We start from the raw sequence: 16,873 nt of genomic DNA, 5'->3' as shown, positions 1-16,873 counted from the left end.
TTAAGTTCGTTTTTTTTTCAATTTTTGGGGGTTACTCGTCACGTTATAAGAAAAACCCGTCACGATTAAACAAAACACCAGTAAATGCAGCGTAAGACTTGAATTCAAATTTAGACCAGAGTGATTGCTTCTAATATCAGCTTACAAAAGATTTTAACAAAAAGTTTGAGGTACTTCAATTGTTTTAACATCAAATCAAAAAATTTTATCAACCGTATCAAGCGTGAACTGTACTGAAACCTTAAAAAATAATAAATTCGGGCATTCAAAAATGTAACCTTTTCCTATCAAAAGATATGCGAAGAAAATTTCCCATACCGATCAACCGTTGATCCAACACAATTCACGATTGAAACCTCTACAGAAACAACTTTGCGCATATACCAACACAATCATAAATGAGTGTGTAGATATAATTGTGCTTAATAATTCACCTCGATTGACTCGTTATTAGCCGAGCGTGCGTGAGTGTACACTCGCGCGCGCGCCATTGATGAATTCGCGAACAAAACGAGCGATTGATCGATGAAGCGCGTTCGCGAGTCGCGCAATGAGCATTGTGTTAAACAAATCGGAAATTCCAAAAGCACACACACACTTACACACAAACACACGAACACAAATGCCATCGTAATTGTGGCATACAATTTCGTTTCACCAAGCCAATTGGCAATTCAATAGCAATACGGAAGTACAAGCATTCACGATAATCAATTTACATAAGTGCTCACTCAGGTAAGCAATAAAGAAGAAATTATATTATTGGTATAGGTAGTGAGTCCCTAATTAATTTATAGCAAACATAGTTAAGTATAAAGTTCATGCAGTGCTCGATGATGATTCTAAGTTCATATTTAACAGTCACAAACAATAAAGTTTCAAAACATTGCGTTTTTATTTTTAGTATCCGGTTATAAAATAGGAAAAATTTACGAGTTATTTTTATGCGACATGGAAAAACCTTTTTAATTTTCTTTGCTTTCGACACCATGAAACATGACTTATCCTCAACATAATTCCATGTTTCTCGAAAAACATAAAAATATAATACGTTAATTTCGGGAACGTCCATTCCGGTTGAGCTGTACTCGTACATAAACTAACACACACATTTTTCAAGTTGAAGATGACACTGTGACTCATCAAGCATTCCCATTAAAGCACATTATAAATATACAGTAATACAAATTCCCACTAACATTTAGCATGGAATTAAATAAACTTCAAAATTTAAAATTTGCTTATACTGTATACAATCACAAAACTACATTCAATGTCATCAACTTCAGACACAACAATATTAATTTTTAATAACTAACGTTCGATCCGATCAAAAAACTATTGGCAAATTTTGACATTCTGTAAACAAACATAAATGATGTTCGCCAATTAACTACTAACGGTTTTTCGGCGAACAACAGCTTGTAAACAATTTATTTGTTTTTTATTGTCAAGTTCAAACATTCAACAAGAACCTGGCGCCGCATTTATATTCCAAAGACATTTCTACGTTTTTTTTTACAAGAAATTTAACAATTCTTGTCGGTTTTTATGCGAAATTGTTGAAATGTTTTAAATTAAATTAATGACGAGAATGATTAATGTTTCTCGTCCGCATTTTACCCGGCTGGCAAGCCCTAACCTTAAACTTTGCGAATCAAAATTAAAAACCACAACAATTACGCATGAAAATTCATTAATTAATAACATCCGTCCGTTTCCGATTGCTTTCCTGTTCGTGCTAAACACCTGTCACGCCGATTTTTATCCTGATTTCAATTTTCATCGTGTGCGCAATGCGTGCATGCTAAGCTCATTTGCAAGATTTCAATTAAAACAGTCATAAATAACAAAGTAACAAGACTCTGCAATTAATCAAAAGTCCTTTAGTCTGACGGCATCTGAACTTCCTAACTGACAATATTACATGCATCGACGTGTATCGATCGTAAGCCGGGGCTTGCAATAATTCATACGCATGCAAATCGTGAGTTGCACTCGCGAAACGAATTTATGTCCCGCTGCGTCCTGTAATCCCAATCGATAAAAATGAATGTGCGCTATGACGCTATGCGAGCATGCAAGATATATCGAATCAAAGTCGTATCGCGTGTATGAATTCGCAAGAATTCAACTTTTCCGTATCGCGTATTGTTTGTCGTGTTATGCATAAAGACAATTTATTAAACCGTCCAAACATACAAGTCATACTATACATACTCGTGTATAAGACATCGAAGTCAATTTAGCGTGTCGTGTCGTATACAGCAATATTTAGTAGTTAGTATATTCAATCATGCACCGAATGGGGAATGCAGAATGTAAAATATCAGATGTAAAATGTAAAATGAGGAAGTGACTTTTCCGTTGTTCGTTAGAGTCCTTTTAAATCCTTTTACATCGTCACTACTCGCCTATTGGCAATCTCCGTGCAACCGTGGAGTTACAGTTTGCCTACGCAGATCACCGATTGTAGGTGCAACAATATCACTCGAACAGTCGTGTCGGTGAAGCACTTCAAGCTAGACAAGACAATTTGAATATGAATTGTAAATAACGATCGACAATTTAACATGCAGCTTGTATTTACTTTGTAAATTGCAAGTTGTGGGTGAATTTAAAGGTTTATCACAACTACAATTTACTATTCTCCAGTTTTATGGGAAATTCAAGACTGATAGATTTTATCTTAATTTAGAAAACCGCAGACTAATATTTGTACAATTAGTGAAATTAACAAATTTTTAATTATCTTGCTCGAACGACCCTTAAACAAGATATTTTTATCACTAACATAACAGGTACATAAAGATTACGTTCTTCATGTATTTAGTCTGCAAAGCAGTATTTTTGACAATTAATAAAAGTAATATTAAAATAAAAAATCAAACAGAAATTATAAACTTCAATAATTAATGCCCTTGCAGAACAATTTTCAATATTATCACAGAAAATATGCCTAAACACATATTACTACAATGTGTAACTTTGAATTTTCATGTTTCACCCACCAACAGGTTACTTCTTCGATGCGCATCGAAGTTGGCTCGCATTCGCCGCTCGCGGCACACGTTCACGTTCGCGGACACCGCGTGCGTCCGCATGGGTCTGGGTGTCTCGCGATTTACCTGCACATACCCACCGAAACTATTTAAACAAACGCGCGGTGGGATGCTGCGCACAGTATCCGCGTAGAGTCCGGAGAGAGTGGTGTGTTCGGTCGGGTGCTTCGATTACGATTTGGATTTGGTGCGGTGGTGGCTGGGTGTTTTATAGAATTTCGCGACGCGCAGACGAAATTAATTTAAAATACGCGCCTCCCGCAAACATGACGGAAAATAAGGGCTACATTCCAAATTCGAGCGTAAGTTAATCAAAAAATTATTCTACAACCGGAAATATTGCATTGGTTCATTGAAAATAAATTTCTATTTGTATGAAACGCAACCGACAATCTGACAAACAGCAAACAACAGTAAATATTAACAGCTGTGTGTGCATTATTGTAACAATCGGTTTGTTTAGTATAGTTTTTTTACATAAAATTCGCATTAAAGTTTCACTTGACTTTCGAGCCGTTACAAAATTAGTATAGGCAATCGTTAAGTATCCTCTAAATTTCGTAATTCATTAAATAATCTATTATATTAATAAATAATTAATTGAAATTATAAAGCATTTTCATATTATTTGAATGTATGTATCACGTTTTGCTACCAATCTAAAAACATTCAAAATTAATTAGAAACCAACAAATTAAAATTCCAATCATATGATACAAGACAACACATGATTGCTTGGCTGATACCTTGACCAATAAGTATCAATAATAAGAAAAAACTTCTTAAATATATTACTTAAATACCTTTGTAGGAGTATTGCATAATATAAATTAATTACCAAAAAACTTAACTACCTACTACCAGTGCTACGCAGAATTTTATGTAAATACCACTTTTTTAATTTCTGAATAATCATAATTGACTTTTTACTTAGTTTTTTTTTTTCATTCTATAAATATTTGAATACTGACAGCTCAGCTGGTATTTATTTTTGCTTTTTGCGGTACTAAATCTATTTTTTTATATATAAGTATGAGATATTTGTTATTCTGTCAAAGTACGTTTCGTTTCGAATAACTTTAATTTAACGACAATATAATAAAATCGGATTCTTTAGGACGATGGATAATTACGGCCTTGCAAGGTCAACGTCTATTCGCTTGGACGCGCTCGTCTAATTATCATATGTTCCAATGCTAATTCAAAGTAGAGTGCGCGTACACTCAGCGATTATCTCTTATCTCTAAAAATACCGCTTTAACGATCAAAATAATAATAGTAGAAATTATGCTCGTCATTATAAATTTTGTCGTAATAATTTAATTTCAATTTAACAAATTTTTCAAATGATTAACGAAAATATAATTGAAAGTACGCGACTATTTAATTTCGAAATTGCCCCACACATCATTTTTCCCATCGAAAACATTAAAAACGTCTAATTTAATTTAAACACGATTATTAAACGTAGTGTGCTCATTAGTCTCGTGAAATCACCAATGAGTGTGTTTTCAATGCGTTAAAAACGCAGAAGAAAGACCCGGTAAGGCCGAATTGCTCAATAGATTTTTGTTTTCGGTTGTTGTGAGTGTTTACGTTCCCAGTTTGGGAGCGACGCGTATCCTTGCCGCGTGCGGGCCTTTTGTCTTTCGCATGCTTCCACAGTTCCACACTTCTTCGCCAAGTACGAGGCATACTAGTTTTATACATACAATGAACACCCGCATAAACAAACTCAGGTTCAAATGTACGCGCACAGAGGACATATGAATGCGTTATGATGTGGCATACGTGCGTGGTTTTCTTCCAGTTTTATTATGTTGCGAGCCGCATTCGCAATCGCATTGAACTTCACCTTTGAAACGTGCAGCGTGTGCAGAGAGTGAGTCTTGCGAACCGTGCAAGACTAACAAACAACCTTCTTCTTGCGTTTCGCCAAAGAGTTGAAGAGGTTTATTTAACTGTGTTTCATGTAAACGCGGTTTGCATACATAAAATAGAATGTAATCGAAAAACAAACGACAAAGTATTACGAAAATATGATGAGAAAAGATATAAAATAAGATTTTCGTTTTTCTATCTAATAAAATGTTGGTTATTATTGTGAATTCGGTCAATTTTTATTCTTAATGATTATGGAACTGTCAGCGATCCTAAAATTAGCGAATCTTAAATTTTCAATTTTTAGACTTTGAATTCATTAGATCCATTCAAATAGCAGAATAACAGAAGCAACAGATAATTAAAAATCAAAAAGAACCGAAAATACAAAAAAAGAAACATTTCATGATCAAACTGTATGAATTCAGTAACTAATTAATTACTTAAATTTATTTATGATAGATAAAAATTAAATTTAAAAAAAAATTAAATTTTTTGATTTTTGCAAATTATATTAAAATTACGTAATTAAAAGCAAACCTATTGCAAGTATATCTATTTACTGAATTGTTGCGGATAACAAAATGTCATAATTGATATGATATTTAAAATCATGTTTAAACCTTTCAATAATGCTACCCACTGCTTTCGGAACAATCCAATTCGCACCAATTAAAAACTATGCCTATGCAAAAGTAAAAACAGTGCTATAAACAATCATAAACTTAGATATCGGTGAACGTTAATATCAATTTATGCAAATACATACACAGTATGCAGGCTATCAGCTGTTCGAATTGTACATACTTTTACTTTGTTTGCACATTGAAACAAGACTTGGAAACTCGCGATTATTCAGACACGTGACTTGTTGCTAGCGGAGCTCTAATTACTGCAATTATAGCAATTAGAACATTTGAATAACTTTCATCTCAGAATTTACATCTTATATCAAAGCTAATCGCATAATTAAAAACGATAATTCAACATCTAAATTGCGAATAAATGAAATTCATCAATAATTATGCACTCAAAGTTATATAACATCTTTAAACATTCATGTTATTCATAGTTTATAATACAAAATGATTCCGAATAGATCAATAGAAATTTTCAACTTGTTGTAATAATTTATTACAATGAGATGTCTGGGAGGACTAAAGAATTAGTAAAAATCGCGCATCAGTAACATGCAATTAATTAATTGCCCACAAAGTAGGTTAATTGTAACCTTTATGAATATTCATCCGTAGCATTCATTCAAAGCAGATTCCATGCTCGGAGATTCTACCGATTCCGTCGCGTAATACATGCACACAAATGAATAACGGACGTTTCACAAAATGCCATAAGAAGCGATCGCGTCGAGAGCGTGCAAATTAATAAATCGCGAATGATGTACATTAGTTTTCCATTTTTTTCGCTCGGATGACAAATTACGCCTTGAAACAACTACCCATTCTAATTGGCAATAGAAAAAACTTATTATAAGTTCCTAAACCTTTACAATCTAAGAAATAAAAAGAACTTGTTCTCTTAATTTGTTTTATTTTCAAGGTAAAGGTAGCTATGTTTAGGTATTTGTGATCGTCACACCTTAAAAAGGGAACTGAACCTATTAACTAGAGTTCAATCACGTCCAGTTTTTGCTTCCTTTCATAACTGCACGTTTTGCGTTAATAAAACCGATGATTAAATTTAAAATATCTTAAACAAACAAACCTGTAAACATAGTTTACCAATGGTATAATAACTAAAACACTTATTACCGGCATATGAAAGTAAAATCAAGAACGATTTCGAACAAAACAAAGCAAAAAAACTCACCGCTATGAGCACTTAATCGCCAATCGAAAAATCGTTAAACGCGGCGCATGCTCGTAAAATTGCAAATTTATGTTTATATCCATACCCAAGCAGTAGATATATATATCATCAGCACTCACCTGAAACAAAGAACATAAATTCGTTAAATAAATTTCAATATTTCAATTAAGTTACGGATTAAATTAATTTTTATAGGTTCAGCGCATCTATTTGACATTGAATTCAAATTTTATTATTTAAAAATTGATATTTGTTGCAATTCTAAACACGTTTATTGAAATATTTCAATTTCGCTATTTTTTGTGTTTGAATGAATGTTAAACAAATATTGAATATCGCCTGGGTGCGGAAGTCTCGATCGCCTTCGCAGGTATCGCATTACGTAATTAATCTATATGTAGTTGAAGTGGTCGCAAAGTAAACCGAACTGTCCTGCAAACAGTTGGTCAACTAAAAACAAACAACTAAATTCATGGTCGTCCGCAAACATTCACGATCACCATCAATTATATTTCGCTAAATTAAAAATTTGCATTTAATTAAAATTTTAATTGACAATATCTATTTAACACTTATCCAACGAAATTCTCAGTTAACTAATACATTTCCTTAAATAGCTTTGCAATAAAGATTAAGTAGCAACAAAAAAAAACAATCGCATCGTTTGTTCTCGGTTACTTTTTACAATATTCAAATTAAAACGAACAGAGTGTGTAAATTAACAAATTAGCCAACTACGTGCGGCTGATATTGACATAAAACAATGAAAGTGTTGATTGCAAGTGCTAAAATTCACAATTCATGGGTTCACGACCACCTGGCCAATTAAAATAAAAGACAAACGTTAAAAATGTAAATATCACACAACACGAAATAAGGGTATGAATATGAATATGCCAACTATGCGGTTATTTAAAATGTATGACGGTCATTGGCGTCAATTCTCATGTCACCTTTTGCAACATCAACCAAAAAAACCTTGATTACTATGCAAATAAATTCGTCTTTTCAACAATTTTAATTTTAATGCACTTGTAGCCATTTTTATCACTCGTGAATTTGTCCATAAAAATAAAATACACTCATCAGGTGTAAATAAACAACTACTATTGTAATTATAACAACTGAGATACAAAAAAAGAAAAAAAAAACACTTTGACCAAATTAGTAAATCATAACCTGTGCAAAAGATGTTTCAATGCTATTTTCAATGCTCTTCCTTCCTCAATTTCCTTGTAAAATTATCATCTTACACATTTCGCACAAATCGCCGTCGACGCACTTGTAAGTACATCTAATTGCTGGCGTTTGTTTACCGGGTGTGAATCTCGTTGTAAGTAAATGACATTTAAGTGATGTTGCGAATAATGGCGCAAATGGACAAAGCGCCGCGGACGCTTTAAAGAAAATAATTGCAAACAATTTGTAAATTACGCGCTGTACTTATCAGACACGACACGTGCGCGCGCGTTATGTGCAATAAATTTCGCAGCGCGCCTAATCAGACGACAAGGATTTCTGGTCGAATAAAATCGATTAAGATATACACGTGTGTTTATGGTTCATTATCACGTTATATTCCACAGTGGATAATAATTATACAGAGAATACTAACAAGACATAATCATAAAGTGGTTTCATATGGCAGGAAACAACAATGTCCGTTTCATTGTTGATAAGTTTCGGAAGCGCATTGTTCTCGAAAGTTTTAGAAGTTTTTGGGAACATCGTTACCTTGCGCAGTGACATTAACAACTCATGCTGTGCACTTAGCTAAATTAATTGAATGTGCAGAGAGTGTGATTGAAAACGTATTCAAATTCAGAGGCCAAAAATTACGAAATTTTAACTGACAACCTATTCAATAACATGGTTAGTTAATTGTTGCATTACTAGGTTTAATAACAACATCATTTATGTTGAAAATTGTTTAAATGCAAAAATAAGAAGAAATAATTAATACTTGGGGAAATTTTATATAAATTTCAATAATTAACTAGAATCTGAAGCAGAAAAGAACGTAATGATTATAAATTTTAATTACCAAAGACAATTTTCAAATTTTTGATAATTCAATGAATGAATAATTCTCGAAAAAAGAATGTCTGACAATACGAACGTTTAAAAAATGTTAAGGTCGAGTTTAAGGCCACACATGTGCGTTCTCGCTAAGAAATTGTGCAACACTTGATTCAACCACTCGACTTAATCAATACAGAATACGCAATTCAATTACTAGGCAACACACGCGTATTCCGTATTGACACAACAACAATAATTAGCGATATAAGTACCTACAAATAGTCATAGTGCACAATCTCATATTTACATTGACACATAATGTGCGCAGTCATTTGAAGTGTGATGAAAGTCCAAAGACTTTTAGTGTACTCGAATCCGCAAGAGAATGAATCGCGCAAGACTTGTCCCGGATACTCTGCAATACCGCGAAGTACTCTGTCAATGTCACAACTACGACACGCGCACGCCTCGTTGCGATAATCGATCAATTAATTCGCATTCAGTGTAAACGTAAATATTTTCCGTGATGCATATGAGTCGTCATTCATTCATAAACCAAAATTAATTTATGTTTTACATATATATATACAAACAATTAATATGGGAATTTGTTATATTGATTTAAATTCGTTATCTTTGATATAAAACTGATTGATATCCATGAAATGATTCAAAGATTCAAAATTGATAAAACAATGTTGTGTTAGTTACAACATTTATAACTCAAGAACGACTAAACAGATTTTGATGATCTATGATTTACTACATTCGTCCCCATCCCGAATAATTGAATAACTATTAAAATGTCGAAATTTTTGATTTGAAGAGTGTTAAAAAAAAGATGAAAATTAGAATAAAGATTTAAACATAATTATGTCTAAATAAATGAATCAGAGAGGGCGCTAAATTACGGATAACGGCTAATATTTAAAACACGTTGATAGAGCTAGGAAAAATTAAGTGGCACATTCAATTTTCACGCAATCTAAAAAATATTATTGTGTCTTTAAGCAGTCCTTCCCACACAACTCGTTTATTTCATTTAGCCAATTAGCAATATTGATGCGTGTCGGCGTAATATCTGAGGAATTTGATTTACGCAGACTATTTAAGAACGCATTATCCAGCGCAATTGAAGCCCAAGCATCCATCCAGTATGCGCTGGAGTTTCAAGGACCAAACCCAACTTGAATCGCACCGCTCGACATATACCCCGAGATATTTTGCGTCTTTTATCATCCACACAACAAAACAAAATGCGTACACAACTTAAATTAATGTGCGAGATAAATCTCACAGTACACACGTACGCACCGTTTCTTTATTTACGCGGTGCCTTCGGCATCACCTTTAATTTTTTAATTCACGAATTTATTCTCTTCAATATTTCAACATGAATTACGAGCGTAATGTGTTACGACTTCTATCAACACGTTCCACATGCAATTCGTGTGTGCACCAATGCGTAAAACTAAAAAAATAACTGAGATAGAACCGTGATCTTGTTCGTTTTGTTTTAAGTTTTTGTCTGTAGCCATGGAGTGTAATAATGTTTACCAATAAATTTTTAAAAAATCGACACGTGCAATGTCCACAACTCAACAAGTATCACGTAATCGAGGCAAATTAGCTTTGGCATTAGGCGCGTAATCAAAAGAAAGCCGTGGAAGTGCCATAACGATTGTAAAATTTCCTACACTTCATGTTGCAATGCGCAAAACAAATAAAATAACCAAATAACGGAAGAAAAGATTCTTACACGTGAAATTGGTTAAAACTACAAAATTAAAGACCCCAAATATACGCATTTCGTTGTTTAGAAAGCGTATTTTATTCAACACAAAACATATTTTAGAAATTATTTAAATTGAATAACACACCATTTTCATATTGGTATTGTCAATGTGTGTGTGCGCGTGTTCAGTGATAGGAACATAAATCAACACCAGCAATTCTTCATTTCTTCAATTTTGGCGTTGTTAATTTTACGCAATTTTGTCAAAATGCTATTTCGATAAAATAATACAAGTTATAATTTCTCGACGACACCTTTGGTGTCAGTGTTACATTGCCCACGATTCACTAAATACATAATCGTGTGATGTAACGGCGTAAAAATTTCCTGGTTGAATAAAATGCAAATGCGGTAGTCGGTTTGTTTGGTCAACTAAACAAACAAATAAATGCTCAAAGCGCATGTTTGTGATACACACCTGACTACCTTCAAGATCTTGCAAGAAGTAGGAAAAAATCAAGCGTGACAATAATATTTGCACATTTGATTAAAAAAATAAGTGCTTGAATAACAAACACGATTATATAATCTAGTTATTGATGAGTTTTCGAAATTTAAGTATTATATCTTAGAAACAAATATAATATAAAATTATAGATCAAAAATTGTTAATATTTCGTTGTTCAGATCAAATTGAACATTAACACTTGATTAAAAACTATTTCCAAATCCTATCAAAACAAAATTCATAATATTATATTAAACACATTTTAGGAAAACTTTTTATATCGAGTTTTTCATTTATATGCCGAAGAATTTTAAATATTCTCGCACTATATGTGAAAATGTAAAATGTAAAAATATTTATCTAAACTATTTCCAACATGAGCAAAACCTAAGAGAATTCAAAATGTTATAAATTGGCTTTACAGTTAAAATCATGTTTACTCAAATTGCTAAACTTTTAGCTCATACAATTTTAGACATTCCAATGTAATGAATCCAATCCCATTAGAAATAGTTCAGTCCACGGATAAAATTTTGACATTTCAATGCTAATTACCTCTAAAACTCAACACAATAAAAGTATTATAAATTTTGTGATTAATTTAATTAATAATAAAAAGATTATCATAATGCAATGCAATACAAAACTGTTCCGCGTACTCATAAAAATTATCCATACTTCATCCGTCAGATGAATGCTCGATGGCCATAAACAATCTCCGATAATAATCATCTTAAATTGAAATCAGCGCTCAAATATAGCAATAACACATCAATAATTTTATGCGGCTCATATTTTATGCGCTTTTTTAATTTTAATTGCGCTGAATACTGAAGGAACTGAATTTACCGCGTTCATTCGGAATACATAATAGCGTTTATTAATTATTAATCGCAAATAGCCACTTAGTTCGGTCGACATAGACCTTAAACTTTCGGTTTTGCGCGCGACTGCTGTTTTGTCTCGAATAAAGCCGATCATTATTTATTAATTGGACGAAATATCGTTATGATGTGAGGCATGTGCCATGAGACAAGCGACAAGCGTGATGCAAAAAGTGGAGGCGCAACTTTTTCATAAGGAAACACGAGCGATATGTAGAACATTCTCACATACAAAAGTCGAAAAACTTGAAAGCAAAAAATCTAGTCAATAAAAGACACTCGATGGCCACAACACGAAACAAATGTGTGTATCATGCATTATGAGCTAATGATATAATCACACAAAAAATAACAATAACGAATAAAATTAGTTCATGTAAATAGAAATATTTGGGTAGGTTGCAGGCGCGGCCTCAAAACTTTTTCAAATTTTTAACAACCTTGACTCTCGCATTAGTATAAATAATATTCAAATATTTATAAACAATAATACTGTTTATATTTATATAAATTAAATTAAATTTATACTCAACTATTGTTAGAAACAAAATTTTGTCATTGATTAACTAATTTGAATAATCCACGATTATTAAAAAGAACAATGTTTATTTCTTCTTCAGACTTCAGCAGATCTCATGCAGAGTTGGCATATACCACGACCCACACTAGCTCGCAGCTCTAACAGTTCGCAGGGCTCCACATCGGGCAGCACGAACAGTACACAGGTAATTTGTTACCAAATTGTAGTTAAATTAACAGCTGGAAGTAAATTATAAAATCCGGAAGGAAAATGCGCGTAATTACCCAACATGCGCATCAAAACCACTTAAAACTCGCTTAAAAACCGTCAACCACTCACAAAATTCCAAATTTACGCGCTTTACTCGTATACTAATCATTTACACGTCGCGCTATTTTTAATACAACAAAGGTGTCCTCAGCCACAAATTGATTTCACTTTGATTCATTACTGCGAGCGGTCGTCGTGCGGTTCAAGGCATCCGCGTCGTTTAAAAAATAAACAATTAACGCACGCGTCAATTTCCCCAGAATTACGCCTAAATTACCACGAAGAACTAATGAGTACGTGGTGTCACCAACAGTCGTCAATACGTACTCGTAACATTTAAACATAATAATTTAATCATGGATTCTCCTTTACACTTGCAGAGTGCAAGATCAGGATCATTATTGTTGACGGCAGCGAATCTCGCACACATCCACAAAGCAACGCAACAGTCGCCGGGCATGGCTGGGACTTCGCCCTCAACGCGCAACGAGAACATCAAATACTACCTGGAGAGTACCGGTAGTTTGGATGCCTCACGTGAAGCGGCTCTCAAGTTACCCACCGCCGATGAGTGCAAAAAAGTGGACGCTGATGCGGCCTCAATCGCCAGCTCCATGCACTTCACCGTCGTTAACGTCAACAGTCGGCCGCAGGTGCGGACGCGGAGCTTCTGCAAGAAGCATCAGCTCTCCGTTCTCGTTGTCACCATGTCAGCCATCTTTACTATAGGAATAATTACGGCCGTTTTTCTACTTGAAAGTAAGCACTATACATTTTATAATTTGCTTACAAAACTTATTTGAACTAATCTTATTTGTTTTTAGTGAGAGCGAAGAGAATGTCGTATTAGTGGCATTAGAAACCAATTAGTTACCAATGAGCTTAACCGGCTGCACTAATAAATTATTTAAAACAAATTTACTAAACGTCGAAGATTCGCCGTCGATGATGAAGATGATGCTGGATCAAATCGAACGCTGGACGTATTTAAACTGTATTTAATGTAGGCTTAGTCATGTTTTAGTTTCTAGTTGTATAATTAGTCAAAGTATTCGAAATTAATTAATATCGTGCGACCAAATTCTTATTTTACCACTGATGAGAAGCGATTCGAGCACGTTTTTATAAGCGCAAACGCCAATGTTCTTAATATTGTGTACTGTGATATTTGATGTTAGCAATAAGACTTTTTTGAAGATTTTTTGTAAACCAAATCCACATTTTGACTTTTCATGTGAGATTTTTAAAAATAAATTTTTAAAATGTATGTTCGATCAATTTCATTAACGCCATATTAGAGCAAGATGCTCAAATAAAAAGTTACCTATGAATTTAATTCATTTGCGAAGTTTTAACATATGCAACTTCTCACGCATCATTGCAAACATGGAAAATAAAGTTATCAAGGAAATAAAGCAACACAATACCTCAATATCCTGAAGAGTCTGTGTCCACTTGTATTTCTCCATATCAGCCCCATTCCCAGCATTAGGTTTCATCTTCCCCCTTTCAGATTCATCCTCATCATCATCAGGAACCTTCTGAGATACACTTGGGCTTGTTTCCATAGGTTCACCTGAGCTTGAACCTGCACCATCTGCTGGTCCTTTCTTTGCATCAATTTCTTTTTGTAATTGCTCAGCTTGGTCATCAGTCAACTCTACAATTTTAGCCTCATCAGATAAATTCACTGAAGCTGCAGCTGCTTTCTTAGCTGCTTGTGCCTTTTTCTTCTCCTCTTGCTTCTTTCTCTCCTGCAATTCTTGCTTTTTTCTATCAATGCATGTTTTTTCATGGTTTCTGAATGTTTGCATCACAAGCTATAATCAAATGTTTGTATTGATTTAACATGTTTTAGGAGCAAGAGCAACAAAGACATTACCTGTTCCCATTGCCCTTCACTGCCGCCGGTAAAAAAGTCTGTTTTTCTCGCTAGGAAACTCACAAATGTGTCGAGGAGCTATGAAGTAGTGATAAAATTTTAGCAAAAAACAGATTGGGACAGTTGAAGATTGTAATTTAAGGTTAGAAAATCATGTTTTTGTAATCTCACCTGCGAAGCGCCGTTGGGATGATGTTGAGCAATTGAGAGGAACAGAGAGTCAAAGTGATCGACTTTCTCAGCGTCCAGAGCCATTTCGGTGAAGGATTAAGGTATACTTATTGTAAAATTGCGGAATAAAAATGAAAATCGCCGACAAGACAACGGTTCACCAGACTCACGTTTGCGTATGAGTCAGTTCAAACAGCTGCATGCGCGGTATACACTCCTGGCCAATCAGAACGCAACAAAAAATTGAATACGAGTTTCACTCTAGGCAACCAATCATACTAGGAATATTCTAGCAATTACTTGTGGAATCAATAAAGCAAAACTTTTTCATCACTAGAGAACTTATAAACTTATAATAAATACATAAATGGTTTACAATATCCTATAAATAAATCTGGGTCCCAACAAGAAAATAAAAGCAAAGTTCAAATATAATGCTTTTAAAACTTCTATAAATATTGTACTAAACTAACGTAAGATCAATATCCTTCGAGTGCATAAACTATGAAAGCATTACTTTTAAATCCTAGTAGATCCAACTTCGCGGAACGAAATACATATTCCCGACACGTACAATCCTAGAATTCACGATTTTAAACCTCGGCAAACGTAAAGCTGTCGAAAGAGTGCCGGAAATGGAGAAACCTGGTTCGTTCACGTCGGATTAATCCAAATCACGCAATCAGATTAACTCTCAACTTTTTATCACCCATATGAATACTTGACGATTTCCGTTCTTAACATTTTTTCAACCATGAGTAACAAGACTTGCAGTAAATTAAAAATCGTATAGCAGTTTTACGCTTGAAATCAGAAACGAATAAATCTTCTAGTGTAGAGACGTCAATTGATGGTAAATCGATATCTTCGAGTAGGTTTAAGATAGTTAAAACAATGGCATCGGAAGTGAATTTGACAGGCGTTTGCAAGCACGATTTGCACGATTGCATTTCCGGAGCAATTGTGCTGCCATTCAATTATCCCTTGCTCAACCCACAGACGCCAAAGGCTAAATCAGCGAAAAATCGATCAAAGTAATTGAAATAAAAAAAAAGCCTTAAATAATATTAAAAGTTCTCATTTTTAATACTGTAAGACTCAGCATTCACAAGGAGATTTTATTTTAATTGACAGAAACTTCAAAATTAATAAAATGAGAGAATTAACCACACCAGAGAATAAGTTTGATAATGAGAATGTCTTATTGTCTTATTGTCTTATACCCTCAAAGAGAGAAGAACCTATAAAACTGCGACTATACTGCACGACTAAGCACTGTGGTCATTTCAAATTGTCCTTTTATACCTGCGGGCAACCCTAAAATTAGAGTGGGGTGCACAGGAGGAGTGGGGGTAGCGTTACTATCAGTTGGTTGGGCAGGTAAGGGATATGCTTGTACCTGAGATTGGTAGTGGGGATTTAAGTCCCTAAGCATGCAGATTATCCCTTATAAGTTGGCGTCTTTGACAAAGGGGCACCTCACCTTTTCCTTACAGGTAAAGTCGCAAGGGGTTACCTAGGAATTATCTGTCATAAGCATATTGCAAGAAACCTCATCAAATTTTGATTGTCATTCTGAATAAAGCAATAAAGAATCAGAAGATGAATATAATCAATTTTACGCGCTGCATTGATATCCAGTAAAGTTAATGAAAAAAAGTTATGAATCTTGGTGACGCCCCAGAAGTTAATATAAAAAACCCTATAGTGCATGAAGTTTATGACGATAGTCTAGTTATCCTATTCATGCACACAATGTCGACAGGAGTTTATGCCAGGGAGTATTGTTCGACTTAACTTTCAATGCACGTTCACAATGCCAGCCTAATCCCAACGATCGCTATTGGAAGGTGGTAACAATGTGAATGTTCACACTATTCACAGAAAATCCTGCCTTATTACATGTTGTAAGGTGTCAACTTTTGTTACAACCAGGTAATTTACCAAAAAATGCATTAATAAACCAAGTTTTAGATTGAGATAAAGATGCATTGCACGAAAAGATGTTTTCAACAATTCTAACTCTTTGGCTCCTTGCCAAAAGAGATAAAAATACGTTATCTCTGCGCATTGTACATCTTAACTTGCTGAACAATGTTGCTAAATGATTT

At 34.0% G+C, this 16,873-nt stretch overlaps 2 protein-coding genes across 2 annotated transcripts in view; one reads left to right on the top strand and one right to left on the bottom strand.

Annotated features, from left to right (window-relative positions):
- nudC (nuclear distribution C, dynein complex regulator) overlaps positions 1–14,982 on the bottom strand; it is a 29,049-nt gene extending 14,067 nt beyond the window's left edge. The window contains exons 1-3 of the mRNA XM_065307848.1: positions 14,763–14,982; positions 14,592–14,669; positions 14,137–14,529 (exon numbers count right to left, since the gene is read on the bottom strand). Of these exons, the coding sequence (XP_065163920.1) occupies positions 14,137–14,529; positions 14,592–14,669; positions 14,763–14,846 (555 nt within the window). The 5' untranslated portion in view covers positions 14,847–14,982. The remainder of the gene's footprint in view (positions 1–14,136; positions 14,530–14,591; positions 14,670–14,762) is intronic.
- On the top strand, positions 3,153–13,976 carry LOC135796000 (uncharacterized). Its single transcript, XM_065307855.1, has 4 exons — positions 3,153–3,364; positions 12,540–12,644; positions 13,090–13,468; positions 13,534–13,976. Exons 1-4 carry the CDS (start codon positions 3,329–3,331, stop codon positions 13,557–13,559), a joined length of 546 nt encoding a protein of 181 aa, XP_065163927.1. The 5' UTR covers positions 3,153–3,328; the 3' UTR covers positions 13,560–13,976.
- Positions 14,983–16,873: the final 1,891 nt, after the last annotated feature.

The sequence above is a fragment of the Atheta coriaria genome, unplaced genomic scaffold (assembly GCF_025399875.1).
Source record: "Atheta coriaria isolate IRGN ID8LTWV9N9 unplaced genomic scaffold, Caltech_Dcor_3.1 hic_scaffold_7_pilon, whole genome shotgun sequence".
In the NCBI taxonomy this organism is placed as follows: Eukaryota; Metazoa; Arthropoda; class Insecta; order Coleoptera; family Staphylinidae; genus Dalotia; species Dalotia coriaria.
This window is presented reverse-complemented; position numbering and strand designations above follow the sequence as displayed.